General features: G+C 36.3%; 1 protein-coding gene across 2 annotated transcripts in view; it reads left to right on the top strand.

Annotated features, from left to right (window-relative positions):
• enox1 (ecto-NOX disulfide-thiol exchanger 1) overlaps positions 1–21,415 on the top strand; it is a 260,625-nt gene that overhangs the window by 222,148 nt on the left and 17,062 nt on the right. For both annotated transcript variants that reach the window (XM_056465012.1, XM_056465013.1), the window contains exons 10-12: positions 1,306–1,423; positions 7,073–7,257; positions 13,193–13,300. In XM_056465012.1, the coding sequence (XP_056320987.1) occupies positions 1,306–1,423; positions 7,073–7,257; positions 13,193–13,300 (411 nt within the window). The remainder of the gene's footprint in view (positions 1–1,305; positions 1,424–7,072; positions 7,258–13,192; positions 13,301–21,415) is intronic.

Genomic DNA, 21,415 nt, shown 5'->3' with positions numbered 1-21,415 from the left:
AAAATAAAAGAAATAAGACTTAGAGAGAGACATAAAAGACATATTGTGACATTTTTGTCACAATAAAACTTTAAAATACTTCACTCTAGAACAAATAATAGATGATTGAGACCAAATATTGGCATTAGATAAATCCAAAACAAGTTTATCTTATGTTTAACCACTATAGAAACATACATCAAAGCCACCGGTAGATTCCAGAATAAGTGTCCATGGCAAATTTGTTGTCAGTAGTGTTTGTACAGTAAGAGATGAACAGATGCTGATGGACTGGAACCCACATCTCTTATGAATATATATCCTTATACTATTGTATAAATATATAATGCACCCTTGAATTAGGTATTTTAAACCAAAATACAAAATCACTACTGGAAAGGAAAATGTTTTGGACTACTTATTTTTCCTTGACCTTGTGAGAATGTCCCAGTGTGACAACTAGCCTTAGTTTCCCTTGTGTTTTGGCAGGAAATTGCTTTTTGTGAATGAAAGGAATTTTAAAAACCTTATCAGGTTTTCTCCAATGACTGGAAACACCACTGGAAAAGTAATGAAAATTCAGTGGTCAAAAGGTGTGGGAAGCCTGTAACGTGATATTGTGTGAATTGGAGAGAAATTTGATATCAGCAACAATCCAGAACTCCACTTGTATTCCTCTGATACTACAGCTTTCAAGAATCCGATGAAAGATCAGTCGGCGCAGTGCTAGAATAAAACGTATTCAATCACTGATAGAGTAAAGCTCAAATGTACTCCCTTTTATAGAGTCAGATCTGCAAGATTTCACAGTGGTGGCATTAAACGTCCTTTGTGCTGATCCCTATAATGGCTATCAGAGGATCAGTGGGCTTGGAAGTTTGTGTAATGTGATTTTTACGCTCCATTTTCAGACCTAGACAAATGAACTTTCACTATTGCACAGCACTGACATGGCAGAGCCCCGGTTTTCCCTCTAGGTTGTATTTCTAAGTCAAAGAATCAATCACCAGGACCTGTGCTTGCCAAATCATTCCCTGTTTTTGTTTTTTTTTCATCCTGTCAAAATTTTCCAGGTTAATTTAGAGTAGAAATTCTGGAAAAAAAAACGTCCATCAGTATGTGTGATTGTCATATGCTACTGCCACATTTATACAGCAAATGGAAGAATAAAAGTGTGTCCTTGTAGAATTATTCAAAGCTGAGGAAATGATAATGTGTGCAAAATGTAATCTTTAATCATTCAAGGTCTCGGACACAAGCCAGTAATGAGATGTGTGTTTGTGTGTGTGTGCGTGTGTGTTTGATTTCTGCATTGTGCTCCATTAGGAGCTGAGAAATGCTCACAGTGAAGAGATCATGGGAATACGGAGAGAAGAGGAAATGGAGATGTCAGATGAAGACTCGGACGAAAACCCGTGCAAAAAGATCAGATTGGAGGACTCGGGTAGGCTTGACACTAATTATCATAATCACGATTCATTTGGATATTGGGTGTAAGAAGAAAATTGTGGCAAAAATCAGCATGTAATGTATATCCACTGATTTTGACTATTTGAGTAATAGGGAAGATTTATTGAGCTAAAAAGCATATTTTATTTTAATATAATTCATTAATTTCCTTCAGCTTAGTCCGTTATTTATCAGGGGTCGTCACAGCGTAATGAACTGCCAACTATTCTGGCATATGTTTTACGCAGTGTATGCCCTTTCAGCCCCAACTTTGTACTGGAAAGCTTAATCTAATTTTAAAAATTGAAATAAATAAAAACTAAATACATTTAAGCTCATTATGCAAAAATCAGCACACTTCCATGAATTTGTTTGGGAAAAATATTAAATAAAATGTTAATAAAGAGGAAAAATCGAGAGAAACATTAATAAAAATACCATTTGTTGAAATCGTGTAGTTTGTTTAGCACCACATTAGAATTTAAATGTATTATCTTTCTATTCCTAAAGATTTAGGTGACCACACTCTTGTTTTAATGAATCTAACTATTTAATAAAACTATTTTGTTTAAATACACTGAAATATATTGTTTATATTTACTAAAGAATGGATAAACAATTAATTTTCAAAAGGTGTGTATTCATTTATGCTGTGCACTATATTATTATTATTAGAAAAACATATTTACTACCAGTACTTCCAAATCCATATTTTTATTTCATCCGCAAAAAAACAAGGAATTTACAGCTGCAATGCAACTAAAAATGGGAAAAATACATTGGCAAATGCTGCAAAATTTTTCTTATTTCATTTAACACAATCTACAGTAACTGCTGTGTTCAAGGCAAATCATTGTTTCGCACAATTTTGACAACAACTCTAAATGTCTTTTAGCTAAACACTGCATCAAATCAAGTCATCATTTGCAAAGCACTGAAACGTGTACATAATCCAACACAGGTTCATTGGAAATCCGTGATTCAGCCTAAATTGCTCTAAAAGCATAAATATATACTTAAACATACGTTTGACTGCAGATTCTAGGTAAAATGAACACTACTTGGCAGTATGCTGCCAACAACTTTTGTTCCTTTTCACACTAATGCTATTTAGAGAAACTTAGAATAGACTTAAGGGTTATGTTTGTGCAGCTCTTTGCACAACACCAAATAAATACCACAACTTAACTGTGTCTATGATTTGTAATCGAATACGAATCTCCATATGGGCAACTTTTCAAGTCAGTTTGCTCAGTAGCTCATCAAGTATGGTGTTATACGATGTTTTAATGCAGAGCACTTGAGCAAAGTACTAGTAAAGTAAAGTTCTACAGAAGCAATGTAAAATCAATGTAAAAACTGTGTGGTCGCAGTGCACTTTTCTCTGCTTTTGAAAACACTATTGGTTGGGTTTAGGTTAGTAAAATGACCTACTGACTTCACAACCATCACTGAGTCTGACCTTTAGTTTCATTCATTCATTCATGAAATGAACAAATCCTATTTTCGAGTCATTTCGTTCATTGAGTTCAATTCACCAAAATATTATTTAACAATGTTATGAGTTGCTTCCAAAGACATCTACAACTAGCCGAATTCATCACACTACAAAAAAGTCATGACTAGAATGCTATATAGAAAGAGAAAATAATAGTTTATTGTTTACCTGGGTCTTTTGTATATAATTAGCTTAGCTCACCTCTTCTGATATGTCTTCAAATTTAAGTCGTTTGTTCACGTGACACAGACAGTCCCATATAAGCTTAACCAATGCACACAGTCTGAACCGAAGTCAGGACCCATGATGCTGGTTCATCACGTGACAACATGTAAGATGTTTCAAAACTAAGGACTCAGGAAATGAACGGATCAAATCTTTTTCTGGCTCTGACTGCATACGATTGGCTTGTGTCTTTCACATGATGAACAAATGACTTAACCTGATTGAAGAATTGAAAAAAATTTGCAAATTCGTGAATGAAAGAATAAAAGATTTGTTCAAAATGAACGCGTGGTTCAAGAATGACCCATCACTAGTTTAGAGAAAGGTTTAGTTCATTGGTTCGCTAGGAGATCTGTGCGCCCAACCCCACATTCTTATATTTAGTATATTTCTGATTTGCAATGTAGTCAGCACCCTCTAGTGGGTTTGTGATCTAAAACGTGCAACGAAACACATAACTTTTGTTTTTTTGCAAAAATTTAGGCTGAGGCACCAATGAATGAATTAATAAATGAATCAATTAATCAATTAATTAATGAATCAATGAATCAATCCATCAATCAATCAATCAAATTAAATCAACCACCAAATCAAAACGAACCAACCAATCAATAAATCAAATTACACCAACCAACCAACCACCAAAACAAAACCAGTCAATCAACCAACCAACCAATCAAATTAAACCAATAAAATTAGCCAACCAACCATCAAATCAATAAATCAGCCAATCAATCAGCCAATCAATCAGCCAATCAACCAATCATTTAATCAATCAATCAATCAATCAATCAATCAATCAATCAATCAATCAATCAATCAGACAATCAATCAATCAATCAATCAAATTAAACCAACCACCAAACCAAAACCAACCAACCAATCAATAAACCATTCAACCAACCAACCAACCAAACAACCAATCAAATTAAACCAACCAACTATCAAATCAATCAATAAGTGAATCAATCAATCAATTAATCAATCAATCAATCAATCAATCAATCAATCAATCAATCAATCAATCAATCAATCAATCAAATTAAACCAACCAACCAACCAACCAACCAGCCTATTAATAAACCATCCAACCAACCGACCAACCAACCAATCAAATTAAACCAATCAAATTAAACCAACCAACCATCAAATCAATCAATCAGCCAATCAATCGATCAATCAATCAATCAATCAATCAATCAATCAATCAATCAATCAATCATTCAATCAATCAATCAATCAATCAATCAATCAATCAATCAATCAAATTAAACTAACTACCAAAACAAAACTAACCAACCAACCAATAAATAAACCAACCAATCAAATTAAACCAACCAACCAACCAACCAACCACCAAAACAAAACCAACTAACCAATCAGTTAATCAATCAAATTAACCAACCAACCAACTAACCAACCAATCAATAATGCAATTAATAAACTAATTAATCAACCAACCAATCAAATTGAACCAACCAACCAACCATTAAAACAAAACCAACTAACCAATCAGTCAATCAATCAAATTAAACCAACCAACCCACCAACCAACCCACCAACCAACCAACCAACCAACAAACCAACCAACCAACCAACCAACCAACCAATCAATAATCAAATCAATCAACCAATTAAATTAAACCAACCAACCACCAAAACCATCCAACCAATCAATAAACCAATCAATCAACCAACCAACCAATCGAATCAAACCAACCAACCAACCAAATTAAACCAACCAACCAACCACGAAAACAAAACTAATCAATCCATCAATCAGTCAATCAATCATCAATCAATCAATAAATCAATCAATCAATGAATCAATCAATCAATCAATCAATCAATCACTCACAATCTCTGTTAGTTTGGAATCAAATCATCCACACTGTTTTTACTACCGCTTCACACCTGTATTTACTAGTTTTATTTAAACAGAGCGCTCGCATCCTTCAGATAACCTTGAGTACAACAGCATTTGTGCTGAGATATCAACATGAGTGATTGCACTCTCCGTCCTGCGTGTATCCCACAGCAAATCTGATTATGAATGATATTGCTTCAGCAGAGGAAGGCGGCAGAAAGTGTCAGGGGATTCTGAGCTCAGCGATATTTCATGACCTGTCACAGTGCACTAGCTCTGGCTCAATAAAATAAGTATTTCCAGTGGCAGGAAGGAATATCTAATAGGTGAGATTCTCTGTTGACACAGCAGACACTCAGCACAGTGACCAAGTTGTTATGCAAACTTCACCATCAATTTCAGCTCTGAATCATAACTCACTCCAAAGCCTGTCGCAATGACTGATATACTGATTCAAGTAGACAGACTGATAGCAAAACTCGTCTTATATGCTGTTAGATTAGGAAACAGATCACTGGTTGCACCCTGATAGAAGCAAAGTTCAGTAAGGACCACATAATGCAAGACACTAACAGCAATGCAGTGGTCAATTTTGAGCTATTTTATTCTGTAAGATATTATTTGACAGTAGTGGAAAGTTTTCTCAGTACTGGGTTTTGGCTGGAAGGGCATCCGCTGCGTAAAACATATGCCAGAATAGATAGTGGTTCATTCCGCTGTGGTGACTCCTGATAAGTAAGGGACTAAGCTGAAGTAAAAGGAAGAGCTATAACATAACCCAAACTTTACAATTTTAGTTTAAGGTTTTAAATTATTTCAAAGGGTTTGATCATATATAACTTTGTTAGTCAAATAAATTAAACACAAATTTTGAAAAAATAACATTTTAAAAAGAACATTTAGACACATTTTAAACACATTTACAAAATGTTAGGTTCTAGGGTAGGTTTAGTTTTAGTTTGGTAAGTTTTAGGGTGGGTTTAGTGGTATTGGTAAGTGTTAGGGTACAGTAGGTTTAGTGATATTGGTAGGTTTTATTGGTCAGATTTAGGATAGGTTTAGTAGTTTTGGTAAGTTTTATTTGTAGGTTTTAGGGTAGGATATATATATATATATATATATATTTTTTTTTTAATTTGTTTATTGGAGAGCAGATTTGTTCAACACTTTTCTAAACATAATAGTTTTAATAATAGTCTAAACATTTTAGTTTTAACTTATTTCTAATAACTGATTTATTTTATCTTTGCCATGATGACTGTAAATAACATTTGACTAGATATTCTTCAAGACACTTCTATACAGCTTAAAGTGACATTGAAAGGTTTAACTAGGTTAATTAGGTTAACTAGGCAGGTTAGGGTAATTAGGCAAGTTATTGTATAACAACGGTTTGTTCTGTAGACTATTGAAAAAAATATAGCTTAAAGGGGCTAATAATTTTGACCTTAAAATGGGGTTTAAAATTAATAACTTGCTCTTATTGTAGCTGCAATAAAACAAATACAACTGTCTCCAAGAGAAAAAAAATTATCAGACATACTGTGAAAATTTCATCTGGAAAATATAAAATCAAATAATTTTGACTTTAACTATATATATATATATATATATATATATATATATATATATATATATATATATATATATATATATATATATATATATATATATATATATATTCAAATCTATATTATCTATGGTGTTAAATGTGTTTATATATGACCATATATGATTATATAAATGAACTTGTATGTCATTTAAGTAATATGCATATATTTCCATGCATCAGATTTATATATGGGTACCATGAAGGATAGTTTAGGCAAGTAGCTCCCTCTCTTAATAACATTCACCTTGTATGGGGACACGAAAGTATACTTTGAGAAAGTATACTTTGAGCTTTCAATTGATAAAGCTGGTCAACTACTTTAAGGTCAATAAGGTCCTATCGGCTTAGTCAATGTGATCCAGGGGTAAATTGGCAAATTAAGCAAAACATACACTTAATGGCTCACTTCCTGTCTGTGTTTCTTCTGTTCCTCTGAGAGCAGTGTTGTCTGCGCAGTCATGTGCTCTGCGGGAGGAAAACGACAGTCTGCGCTGGCAGCTGGATGCTTATAGGAACGAGGTGGAGCTGCTGAAGAAGGAGCAGGGCAAGACGTATCGGACTGAGGAGGACCACACACAAGAACAGCAGCTGCACTTCCTACAGCAGACCATGCAGAACATGCAGCAGGTAAAAACCACATCAACGCAGTCCTAGTGCTTTCACACTGGGTTCTTTGTTTTGGAACCTGGTTTGTTTTCTCTCTTGGTTCAGTCCGCTTGGGCATATGCAATAATCAAACCAAAACAAACCTGGTGATCTCAGACCATTTGAAAAAGACAACAACTTTTGAGTGATTAGCTTGTGGTAAGAAAGCAATTCTACCTACAAACCAGGCTTTTTTACACTGTGTGAGTTATTACTGAATGCACAATGCATAAAAAAATAGAAGTATTTGTTTTTTCATAAAAACCTTTCCCAATTATTTGTGAATGATTAATTCTGAATTAATAATAGTTATTAAATTGCTATTAATTTCTGAATTATTAACCTGGAGCAAAGACTATTAAGAAAGACTATTATAAGAAACTTACACAAAATTTAGTCAAAAGAACATACATGACTCATTCACACAAGACCCGATCTAGAATTGTGGATACATTTCAGCTATTTTCAATTCGTCTTGATTAAACTGGAATGACACACAATGAATGTATAATTTACAGTATACCAAATTCATTATAATTGTAAAATAATGCAAAGTGCTCAAAAGTGATAGGGAACATTTGATTCTGTTACTAACTCTTGTTTAAATTATTGTTGAACTTCTAAAATGACGACCATAACAGAGTTGACATTTTGTGCTTTAACTCAGATGCTAACCTCAGACTAGGCACCAAATAAGTGAAAACAATCATATTAGTATTTATAATATTATAATATTATTATATAATATAATGTTATTAATAATATTATTAATAATATTATAATTATATTATTAATAGTATTATAAATAACTAAATAATATTAATAATAATATTGTTTTTATAATATGATTAATAATATTATAAATAATAATATTATTTTATAGTAATATTAACATTATTATAACCTATTATAAATAATAACAGTATTATTTATAATTATTTATATTATTATTATTATTATTATTATTATTATTATTATTTATAAAACTATGAATAATATTAAAATATTATTATATTTATATTATTTAGAATATTACATAATTAAAGGTCAGTGAAATGCTTTTCACAGCTTCACCTGGAAGTGGTCTAAAGTGCACAGTTTAATACCTTTCAGACTCTGTTTACATTTGGGTTTAACGTTGTTCAGGGTCCAGATTGTTACCTTAATAGAACATATTATTACATAAAAATTTCAAGACGTACCCTTTTGTACTTTTCAGGTACTAATATCAACCCTTTAGGCACAATTGTGTACCTTCTGAAAAGGTACCACCCCAGTGACTGCTTTATTTCTTGTAGTTTAATGTATTATGTATTTATAAAGCGCATCTATCGTGTATGGCTATACACCCAAAGTCTCTCCACACCACCACCAGTATTCAGCATCCATTTCGATGATGCGACGGCAGCCACAGGACAACGGTGCCAGTATGCTCACCACACACCAGCTATTGGTGGAGTGACGAGACAGTGATAGAGTCAAATCAGTGGATGGGGATAATTGGGAGGACATGACGGGTAAGGGCTAATAGAGGGTATTTGGCCAGGACACCGGGGTTACACCCGTACTCTTTTACAAGAAGTGCCATAGGATTTTTTTATGACCACGGAGTCTCCGTTTAATGTCTCAACCAAAAGACGGTACTCACAGACAATATAGTGTCCCCTTCACTATACTGGGGCATTACGACTCACACAGACCACAGGTTGAGCGCCCCCTGCTGGCCTCACTAACACCACTTCCAACAGCAACCTAGTTTTACGATATGGTCTCCCATCCAGCTACTGACCAGGCTTAGCTTCAGTAAGTAACCAGTCTTGTGCTGCAGGTGGATATAACTGTGGCAATACCTTTATTTCTGAAAGTGGGATTAGCAAAAGCAAATCTTAATACCAGGTCAAAACTGGATCACAGATATTTAACGAAGGACTGAATTTGAAGATCCTCCTACAGACACCTTTGAAACATTCAAAGATACGCAAACGATGAGTAGTGCGGAAGTGTTAATCATGCTCACACGTCAGAGCTCCATCTGGAACACAAACACTCCCACACCTCCATTATTTAGCTGTTGAATGAGCTTAAATGATGATTGGACACAGCGTTTTTCAGGATTCTGACTGGTATAATGCACAGGAGCCAGTGACTCTCTTTCTTTATTCACTTTACATTGTGCAGCTACTTTAAAGGCTTTCACGAACAAGATCAATACTAATGTAAGAAATGAAAATCCTTCTAGAAGGAAGAAAAATATGATATTTAGATTTATATGGAGTGCAGTGGCCTGCTGTTATTTAATTTATTGGTTAGAGAACTTTTTTTTATATTGACTTTTAGTTTTAAAGTTATTTTAAGCAAAGGTGAAATACAGTACTGTTCTGGTAAGTATTTTTAAAAGGCAAATTCATCTTTTTAACTATGATAATATTAATACATAACAATAGCTATTTAAAACTGCAATCATGTTTTAAGATATTGACAACATTTTTGCTGTATTTTTCTCCAATTATTTTCTATCTGGAATTGACTGAATCATGAAAAATACATCAAGCTTTAGTGGTATTGATAGGTTTAAGGGTAGGTTTTAGTGGTATTAATAGGTTTTATTGGTCAGATTTAGGGTAGGTTTAGTGATTTTGGTAGGTTCTAGGGTAGGTTAAGTGATTTGGTAAGTTTTAGGGTAGATTTAGTAGTATTTTTGGTAGGTTGTAGAGTAGGTTTAGTAGTTTTGGTAGGTTCTCGAGTCCTGCAGATTTCAGTTGCAACCCATATCAAACACACCTGCCTGTAATTATCCAGTTCTGTTCAAGTCCTGATTAATTGGTTCAGGTGTGTTTGATCAGGGCTGGAGCTGAACTCAGCAGGAAGGTAGATTTCCAGGAGCAGGGCTGAGCAGCCCTGGAAACAGACATGCAGATCCATAACCCATGTGCACGAGAAGTACAGTAGGTGGCGGTAATACTCCCAAGGAATGAACAAAGAAGAAGAAGAAAATGAAGCACCCCTGGTTTAATGGTATAAATACGTTTTATTGGTCAGATTTAGGGTAAGTTTAGCAGTTTTGGAAGGTTTTATTTAGTGGTTTTAATGGGTTCTATAGTAGGTTTTATTGGTAGGCTTAAGGGTAGTTTTAGTAGTATCGCTAGGTTTTATTGGTAGGTTGTAGAGTAGGTTTAGTAGTTTTGGTAGGTTCCAGAGTAGGTTTAGTGATAGTTTTAGGGTAGATTTAGTGCTATCAGTAGGTTGATTGTAGTTTTACTGGTATTGGTACCAGTTTATTGATACTGTAGGTTGTAGGGTAAGTTTAGTGTTTTGGTAAGTGTTAGGGTAGATTAAATAGCATTGGCAGGTTTTAGAGTAGGTTTAGTGATAGTTTTAAGGTAGATTTGGGGATATTGGTAGGTTTTAGGGTAGTTTTAGTGGTATCGCTAGGTTTTATTGGTAGGTTGTAGGACAGGTTTAGTAGTTTTGGTAGGATCTAGAGTAGTTTTGGGGATAGTCTATGGCAGTATGTATGTATGATAGTAGTATGGTACGGTACGGTACGGTTTGCTACGCTTTTATGGCCGTTTCCACTGTCGTTTCCAAACCGTACCATACCACTTTTTCAGCACCCTTTCGAAAGGGTACCAAACACGAGAAAGGGTATCAAAAGGCGGAGCTAGATGCACAGCTGAACGCTATTGGTTTACAGAGATACGTAATTCGCTTACACAACAAGCCAGAATGAAAACAAAAAACCCGCCATGTTTGAAATACACAGCTGACGAGCCGAGACATTATAGCGGAATTATATATACATATAATAACAAGCCATGGTCGATCCGGGCTCAAACAAACCTTGTCGTCGTCTTGATGAACAGCCACAAAGCATGAAGTAGAACAGAATCTACCCTGTGCCTCGTAGTTTTTTATGAGGCAGTCTGAAGTGCAAGCGGTTTCGCTTTCTTCCTTGCATTCGCCGCACGTCTGTATTTGAAATAACAAACTTCTTGAGCTGATGATAATAACGTGCAGTTGATTATTGACGTGCTTTTGAAACCCGATCCTGTCAGACACTGACAAACGCGAGAGTGAAGTGTGAAAAAGCAAAGCAAAGGAGGAGCCGGATTAAAGGAGCACATTTTTTTCAGCAATCATGAACAAAATGCCATGTATAACTATTATCTTCAACTTTTGGACTATTATGAACTGGGAATGACGGAATTACTAACCCTCTGTCTAACCCAGTTATTTAAATTGTAATCATGTTGTTTGATTTTGGCAATATTTTTCTATTTGTACATGTACAAAAGTGCAGTGGTATTGATAGGTTTTTAGGGTAGGTGTAGTTTAGTGGTAACATTAGATTTCAGGGTAGGTTTCGTGGTATTGGTAGGGTTTTAGTGATCGGATTAAAGGTTGGTTTGTGGTTTTGGTAGGTTGGATTTGGTATTTTTTAGGGTATATTTAGTGTTTTGGTGGGTTTTAATATTGTACAGTTGGTAGATTTTTTATCGAACATTTGGTTATAGGGTAAGTTTAGTAGATTTGGTAGGTTCTAGAGTAGTTTTAGCGGTATTGGTAGGTTTAAGAGTAAGTTTAGTGGTATTTGTTGATTTAGTGTGGCTTAGTGGTTTTGGTAGGTTCTAGGGTTGATTTAGTGATATTGGTAGGTTTTAGGGTAGATTTAGTGCAGGGGTAAGCAACCCTGCTGCTGCTGGAGATCTACCGTCCTGGAGATTTCAGTTGCAAGTGCAACCCATATCAAACACACCTGACTGTAATTATCCAGTGCCGGTCACATCCTGATTAATTGGTTCAGGTGCATGTTTGATCAGGGTTGGTGCTGAACTCAACAGGAAGGTAGATCTCCAGGAGCAGGGCTGAAAACCCCTAGTTTAATGGTATTAATAGGTTTTATTGGTCAGATTTAGGGTAAGTTTAGTGGTTTTGGAAGGCTTTATTGGTAGGTTTAGTGGTATTGATAGGTTTTATTGTTAGGCTTACAGGTGGTTTTAGCAGTACTGGTAGTCTTTATTAGTAGATTTTAGTGTAGGATTAGTAGTTTTGGTAGGTTGTAGAGTAGGATTAGTGTTATTTGGTGGGCTTTATAGGTACAGTACAGTGCTTTTGATGGGTTCTATCGTATAGGTTTAGTGGTATTGATAGGTTTGATAGGTTTAAAGGTGGTTTTTGCAGTATCTGTAGGCGTTATTGGAAGGTTTTAGTGTAGGTTTAGTGGTATTGGTTTGTTTTAGAGTAAGTTTAGTTGTATTGGTAAGATTTGGAGTAGATTTAGTTGGATAGGTTTAGGTTTTAAGAGAAGAGATTTAATAATGTGGTTTGATTTAATCAAATGTTTAAGTAGTATGGTCACGGTGGGTTTAATGGTAGGATTTGAGAGTAGGGTTGTGTAGGGTTCCCAAATTGTGAAGACAGGAGAATACAGGAATAAATTATGTTAAAATATATAAAGAAGTTATTTTATTTTGTTAGATTTAACAAGGTAATATCTTTACTGTATTATTTGAATAGAAAATCATAATTTAAAAAAACAAATAAAAAAAAAACTGATAAGATGAAAAGTGCATATCATCTATGAGAAAGTTATTCTTGTGAGTACTAATTGCTGTTATCCATATTGTAAGTTACGTCATCCATGGTGTACTAGAATATGTTAACATAAATGAGAGAAAATTCCAGACCTAATTTTTTTTTCATATTTTTTGCTGTCAGCAAGCTAAAGACCTCTTGAACAGCAGGTATTAAAAGTCTGCTTCAGTCGACTTAGCACTCTTTCTCCTCTTGGTTTTACTGGATGCTGTTGAATAATGTTTATGTGGTGTTTGTTTATGAGGGCACCACGACGCCCCACACGCTGCTCATTGTTGCAGCCATCTGCTTCTTCTGCTCACGATGCTGTTTGTCTCCACAGCAACTGCTTCGGCTCCAGGAAGAGCTGAAGGGAAAAGAGCTGGAACTGGAGCAGGCCAGAGACGAGCAGCGCTACCTAGAGGGAGAGGTGATCAGCCTCAGAGAAAAGGTTTGACTGACTTTATGCCCATTTTCCTCAATAATCTCAATTTGCATATGCGTAATAGTGTCATTTGAGGGCACAAACAATGATTATGAGAGAGGAGGGTTGGGGAGCTACTTTGAAGCTACTGCTATTTCATTTAAATGTAGCCTTTTTGCAACACAGCAAGGTTGTTATTTTTTATATAAGACTTTATTTTGCATTTTGAATTGTAATGTGGCTGAAAATAGTGAGGATCCCAATTTAGGTGAATGTGTTATAAAAATATAAAAATAAATTGAAATTTTAAAAGGCAAAAATAGGTGATAGTTTAATTAAACTAAACGTTATAGTATTTTGTAACATTGTAGTAATAATGGTACATTGCTTATTTTTTTTTTACATGTTTGACTCTGAAACCAATTAGTCTTCTCTATTTCAGTTCAATCTCTCAAAGAAAAAAAATTTTTTAAATGTCCAATGAGTTCATCCCAATCTCATGAGGAAACAGCTATTTTACGTGTAGTCAAAGAACGTGGCTAATTTGTATACATTTATGTGAGTTATTTTACATGATAACATATGATTTTTAAAAGGAGGTGTGCCCCTAAACCCAACCATCATTGGGGAGGAGATTATCACACTAAACCAGTGGTCTCAAACTCAATTCCTGGAGGGCCTCAGCTCTGCATAGTTTAGCTCCAACGACCTCCAACTCACACCTGCTTAATAGTCTCTAGTAACCTTGAACATCTTGATTAAGCTGCGGTCACACTGCACTTTTGTCCCCATAGACTTCCATTCAGACGCACACGAATGCATCAGACCGGAAATGCAAGTTAATAACAAAAGAAAAAAAATATAGAATGGGAGAGTTTAGCTGACACGGTTAACACAGTGGGGTCTGAAAATCGCACTGTAAGTGAATTAAAAAAGAAATGGTCCAATGTAAAGGTGTAAAATTTAGTAGTGTCTATTTTGGCTAAGTGCAAATAGCACACCTCATTGGAATGAGCTAGTTGAGTGATTCCCGCCCATCACCGTTTGATTGACAGAGACATCATAACTAAAGAGAGCAGCAATCAGCAGAGTGAGTGGTGTAGCTTGTAAAGCCCATGGCAACATGTTTTGACACAATCGCTTATGAACCCGGTTCAAATCCAGCGTCTGATGAACTCCTCCTTTTTTATCCACACTACACCTCAGATTTTGCCTACTCTTCATAACGAAGAAGACAAGTAGGAATCATTAATAAGTGTGTGTATTATGTCAAGCGCATTTGAGCATCACATATTATTTGCACATTTATTGAATGGAAATGTTTCTGATTCACGTATGCAAATTCGTCTTCAGATGGCTCTTTTATAGCAATGTGCGTGCAGTCAATCTCTCCGATTACATTTCGAAAACCGGCGATCGCTGCTAATTGCGCTTTAATGTTTGGCTGTTCAACTGTATGGTATGGAAACCTTATATACCTGCTAGACATGCGGATGATCCCATCCTATACAGCTGCCATTGCACGGCTCAAAGATACTTTGTATTTTAACATAATTGCCTCTAGGAGTCGCCAATGAAAATAAAACAAACACACACAAGAAATGCACGTATGCCAGAGATGAAGTTGGCCTGGACCATTGCACATTCTCACGTTCATTTCATCGTTAGTAAATCCAAACGTGAGGGTGAAATTTGGCGTACGCAAAGTTTTTGTGTGTATGCAGCGTTGATACATGAGGCCCCAGATCATACACAGGATAGCAGTCAGGAAAGTCACTTGGAGCAATGCTCTGTAAGGTAGGAAAACTGGCAGTACTTCGCAACATAAGTGTCTGAGTTGTTGCTAGATCGGATACGTTTGTGGCCGGAAGACGAGAATTATTTCTATTATTTATTACATTTTCCATTTATTGTATTTTATTAACGCCTACCCCCACCCCAACCCTTAAACCAACTGTCACAGTAACGTAAAAACAGTACTTGTACGGAGTATTATTGATGTTATCTATTTAATAACCCAATACATTGTATTTTTTTAATGCCTAACCCCACCCCAACCCTAAACCCAACTGTCACAATACTGTAAAATTGTAATTATTGTTATACAGGGTCTTAAAAAATGCTGCTTTATTAATGTGCATATCACACTTTTGGCCGGCTGCAAATCTGATCTAGACTTTACTGATATAAGGACCAAACAGGAAGTAAGCGCAGAGGAAGCGGAGTTGATTCAGTACTTGGGCAAGGGCTTAAGAGTGGGTAAGAGTCAAAAATGCAAGTATAGATAGGTATAGAACAATATAAGTGGCTTTATATAGAGTATCGAAATTAATTAAACTACAATTACTACAATTGGTCATTTAAATATTAGTGCATTAATTATAAAAGTGGCTAATTTAGTGCTGTCATGTTGTTAAGTTAGTAGCTTTAGTTACCCCCCCAGTACTGATTTATTTTATTGAGGGGCACAAAGCCTTATGTAAGCTATTAAGAGCACTGTTCACTTCAGATATGCTGCATTTGGGCAGTGTTTGCCTCCTGATGTGTGACAGCGGGACGCTCTGTAGCCGAGGGTCACTGTCCTCACTCCCCCTGTGCATGCAGTGAACAACACAACTCAACATGGCAGCAGGCACACATACACACACCTGAAAACAGAGAAACAGACTGCAAACAGCAACACATGAAGAAGAGCAGGACAGTTTTATATCTGAAGATGAATATGCTTTGTTGTGGCTGCAGAAGGGGAACGAGGCTACTCTGGAGAGCCAGGTTGTTCTTTATTCTTACACTTGACACACAGTCACATTTGCCCAGGTAGCACAACACCTGCATGTCCAGAAAGCATGGACAAAGACCTCAAAATAAGATTCATCCACAAAAATAGGCAGAATAAATATGGGTTTTGTTTCATCAAAAAAAACTATTTACTTTTAAGAATATACTTTTGTACATGGTTAATATTTTCAGAAACATAATCAAATGGCAGTTGCAATTATAGTAAAAGTGTATTATAGTTTACATATATATGGAGTAAGACTTAAATAGCACTTAAATATTTTCAAAAGTTGCTTGAGTTTCTTTGTTCTGCTAAACACACATACACAAAAAGAAAGAAAAAAAAGGAGAGGAAAATACCAATAAGCAAACAATAGATGGTAACCACAGTCTGCCATAGTAGTAGTATTTTTCTGACTATGGAAGATGGCTGTTTGCTTGGCAACATTTCTCAAAATGTATTTTTTATTTTCAGCGGAAAAAAGAAAGAGCCGTAAAGGCAGATTAAATGATGATAGCAGACATAGCTGATTTTTTTTTTTATGAAATATGCTTTAAGGTGCAGCATGTAAGTTTGACACCCAGTGGTTGCATTAGGTTTTGCATCCCTGGATCAAAGCACGTGCAAGCGCAGGTTGCCAGATGGAGGACCAACAGGAGAGTGCCTGACTATCAAACCTAAAGGCTGATTTAAGGCTGACTTAAATCGTGTTCTAATTAAAGTGACAGCACGCGATAGAAGAAATATTTCTATATGAACAGAAGGTTTTGTTCCAACCAACTCCTCAAATGAATATTTTAGAAAGGGCTTCAATTTCTTTTAGCTGAACAACAGGAAACTGACAATGATCACCTCAGGTACACCTCATGTGGTTTATTCAGTGTTAAATGCTAATAATGTGAGTTTGAAAGCCATTTTACATAATATTTATTGCCATATTATTGAAAGCAGAAGCAGATAGTTCACTTTAGATCTAGAAAATAAAATAAACCCTTTGAAATTGAACTTAAGAATTGTGACTAATTGCAAACCAACACATATCAGTGATTCAGCATGTACATTTAATAATGTAAGAGGTTTAATTTGTATTAAATAGATTATAAACCTTACCATTTTGATGGAGTGCAGACAGCCAAATTGCTGATCACTGCAAATCTTTTCATGTAGCGTGTTGTTAGGATAATGGGGTTAAGATGTAACCTGCTCACCTAATGTTTATGTTCAGAAAATTTATACCAAATGGAACACTGATTCTGCGCCTTATTTCGGGGCTGATACTGTTCACCGGAGGTCGCATTTTGGTCATGAGCACATGCTTTGAGAGGCTTTTTTGACTGAATGAATGAAATGCACAATTTTCCAACAAGGCAACTCAAGGTGCTGAAATATAATTGGCTAAAGTGGCAGTGGGCAGGTTAAAAGAACAGAAAAAAAAACTTGTGACGCACATTTTCAAAGCAGAATATCTGACTTCAGCATTGTTTTTCAGGCATGTTTCTTAAATATCTGCAAACATATTCTAGTGTTTTTATGCTTTAGAAGAGTCAAAACATACATACAGCACCTTTAAAGCATACTGTCGATTGTACTAACAAACAATTATGGCAAACTAAATAATAACTTAATGTGATTTCTATTGTGTCATGCATTTAAATAAAATGACACATTTGTAAGTGCGTTTAAAATATTTACATTTTACAGAAATACTTTAATCATTTACATAAATTGCTACAGGGCTGCACGGTGGCACAGTGGGTAGCACGATCACCTCATAGCAAGGAGGTCGCTGGTTTGAGCCTCGGCTGGGTCAGTTGGCGTTTCTGTGTGGAGTTCTCCTCGTGTTGGCGTGGGTTTCCTCCTTGTGCTCTGGCTTCCTCCACAAGTCCAAAGACATGTGGTACAGGTGAATTGGGTAGGCTAAATTGTCCGTAGTGACAATTTATGTATGTTTCCCAGTGATTGGGTTGCAGCTGGAAGAGCATCGTAAAACATATACTGGATAAATTGGTGGTTCATTCCTCTGTGGCGACCACAGGTTAATAAAGGGACTAAGCTGAAAAGAAAATGAATGAATGAATAAATTGCTACATTACTACACAATCAATTCATTCATGCGCTTTTAGAATTAGAAGTGCACTTAAATGGTAATTGTATACAAATTTAAACTATAACATTACAATTAAAATATTGGTCCTATCTTAAAATATATTATTCCCATAATGTCTTCAAGCTTAGGCAGTGTTTCTCAACCACGTTCCTGGAGGATCACCAACACAGCATTTTTTTTTGTCTGTCACACCCATTACAGGTCTTTTAGTCTCTGCCAATGAGCTGATGAACTGAATCAGGTGTGTTTGGTTAAGGATACATGGAAAATGTGCAGAGCTGGTGGTCCTCCAGGAATGTGGTTGAGAAACACTGGGCTAAAGTGTACTTTTTTTTCCTCACAAAAAGTGCTTTAACATTCTGCCTATGTGGGCGCCTCACTTGGTTTTGTGAAAATAGATCTTTATAAAATTACTGAAACATGAATGTTAGATATAAATAAGTTCTGACCATAAGGCATTTTGCCTAATGTACTGAACAGGCATCTCTCTCCCTATCCATCTTTATCCATATGTGGTGTCTGCCTTGATTAAAATCCATAGAACTGTTGTCAATGAAGACAGATGATATGTCCTCTCTGTTGCTGAACAGCACAACACGATACCGTCGCTTGTGCCAGTACAGCAGTTTGCCCAGACACAGGGAATAATGACCAACCTTGTTTAGCCCATTTTCGTAACAGCAGACATTGGTTTGCATGAATGTTATTTGACTGAGATAACAGAAACATCAATAGTCATGGAGGTCCCGTGGAGCCCATACTGTATACTGCGCTCCTAACCAAAACAGATGGAGAATGTGTGGATAGTATTTTTAGAACCAGAGGAGACATCCTTCTATATTTTATAAATATGAAACTGCTACGACCTCCTCCAGACACCCTGGCCGTATAACGTATGGAATCACAAATGTGTTTCATTACTCTTTCTTTTCTTTTTTTACACAAGCGTCCATTAAAAATGTAGTATCACACTGCAGGCCAGACTGAGATGCAACACTGCAAAGGTGTATTTCTGTTCTTTTTTTTTAAAATGCTTTTTCTTTTTAAAAAAAATTTTTGGTTCATTCATTTATTTTCTTTTCGGCTTAGTCCCTTTATTAATCTGGGGTCGCCACAGCGGAATGAACCGCCAACTTATCCAGCACATGTTTTACGCAGTGCATGCCCTTCCAGATGCAACCCATCTCTGGGAAATATTTATACACACTCATACACTACAGACAATTTAGCCTACCCAATTCACCTGTACCGCTGGGGGAAACCGGAGCACCCGGAGGAAACCCGCAAACCACGCAAAAGCAGGGAGAACATGGAAACTCCACACAGAAACGCCAACTGACCTAGCGGAGGCTCGAACCAGCAGCCTTCTTGCTGTGAGGTGACAGCACTACCCACTGCGCCACTGCGTCACCCAAAATTCGGTTTTAGTTTACATAATTGGCAAATAGTCACCGGTCACTTTATTAGGTACACCTTACTAGTACCTGGTTGGACCACTTTTGCGTTAAGAACTGCCTTAATCATTAGTGGTATAGATTCAATAAGTTACCAGAAATATTCCTCAGAGATTTTGGTCCATATTGTCATGATAGCATCACACAGTTGCTGCAGATTTGTCTGCTGCACATCCATGATGTGAATCTCCCGTTCCACCACATCCCAAAGGTGCTCCATTGGATTGAGCTCTGGTGACTGTGGAGGCCATTTGAGTACAGTAAACTCATTGTCATGTTCAAGAAACCAGTCCGAGATGATTTGCGCTTTATCACATGGTGCTTTATCCTGCTGAAAAACACTATGGTCATAAAGGAATCGACATGGTCAGCAACAATACTCAGGTAGGCTGTGGCGCTGAAACGATGCTCCTCTGGCATCAACAAGGCATTTGTGCCCACAAAACTGCCGCTCACTGGATATTTTCTCTTTTTCAGACCATTCTCTACAAACCCTAGAGATGGTTGTGTGTGTGTGAAAATCCCAGTAGATCAGCAGTTTCTGAAAGACCAGCCCATCTGGCACCAACATGCATGCCACATTCAGTCACTTTAATCACCTTTCTTCCCCATTCTGATTCTCTGATTGAACTGCAGCAGATTGTCCTGACCATGTCTACATGCTTAAATGTATTGAGTTGCTGCCATGTGAAAAGCTGATTAGAAATTTGTGAGCAGGTGTACCTAATAAAGTGGCCAGTGGGTGTATATTTGCTGTGGTTACAAACTCACAAGTGTGGCCTATCAATATGAGGTGGTATTTTGTATAAATGTAGAACAATTAAAAAATTATTTCACTCTGAACACTCCTTTTTCTTCGGCTTAGTTATCGGGGGCCTTTTATTTATCAGGGGTCGCCATGGCGGAATTAACCACCAACTATTCCAGTATATGTTTTACGCAGCAGATGACCTTCCAGCGGCAACCCAGTACCAATTCACCTATGGTGCATGAGATTAGATTTTGGGGGAAACTAAAGCACCCGGAGGAAACCAATGCGAACTTGCAAATTTTGCACAGAAATGCAACCTCAAACTAGGGACCTTCTTGATGTGAGGCGACAGTGCTAACCACTGAGCCACTGTGCCACCTCACTTTGAACATAGATTGCGTGTTGTTACTTTTGGCTCCGTCAGTAGGGACAAAGGAAACAGGGGTGGATCAAAAGTAACACGATAATATATATATATAATAGATTTATTGGCTTAATCTTGATTATATTAAATATACTTCCTGTGTCTAGTCATTCTGTGTCCCCTGACCCTTACCTTGTTTTTGTTGTTTGCTGCATGTATCGACTTTATTGTAGTGATTGGTGAAATGAAGCTTTCTGAACCAGTGAACTGTTCAACTCAGTTATATCAGAAAAAGGTTTGTTACTAGAAGCTTTCCAAATCCGTGTGGGAAAGCACTGTGGTGCAAAAATGTCAAACGCTCACAACCGATCATGTAGTAATATAACCATAGTAATATATAAAAAAAAAAAACAGTTACTATAGTTTTTTGTTGCATATACTACACCAATGACTGTATGATGAAGGTATTCAAAAATATTTACATTTATTATATTCCAACCGGTCCTGCCCCCACTGGTTTTGATCAAACGGGGGATTCCTGCATGGGAGGCAAATGCAGGAAGAGGCTATGGGAGTGAGGCTTTTGTGCTGTACTCGCCAGCTGGCCTCCGTCATACACTATACTACAATATGTTGTGGCATTCTTTAAAAATGTTGGCAAATAATATGCTAATACACTTTTTTTCA

This window comes from Danio aesculapii, chromosome 9, assembly GCF_903798145.1.
Source record: "Danio aesculapii chromosome 9, fDanAes4.1, whole genome shotgun sequence".
NCBI lineage: Eukaryota > Metazoa > Chordata > Actinopteri > Cypriniformes > Danionidae > Danio > Danio aesculapii.
This window is presented reverse-complemented; position numbering and strand designations above follow the sequence as displayed.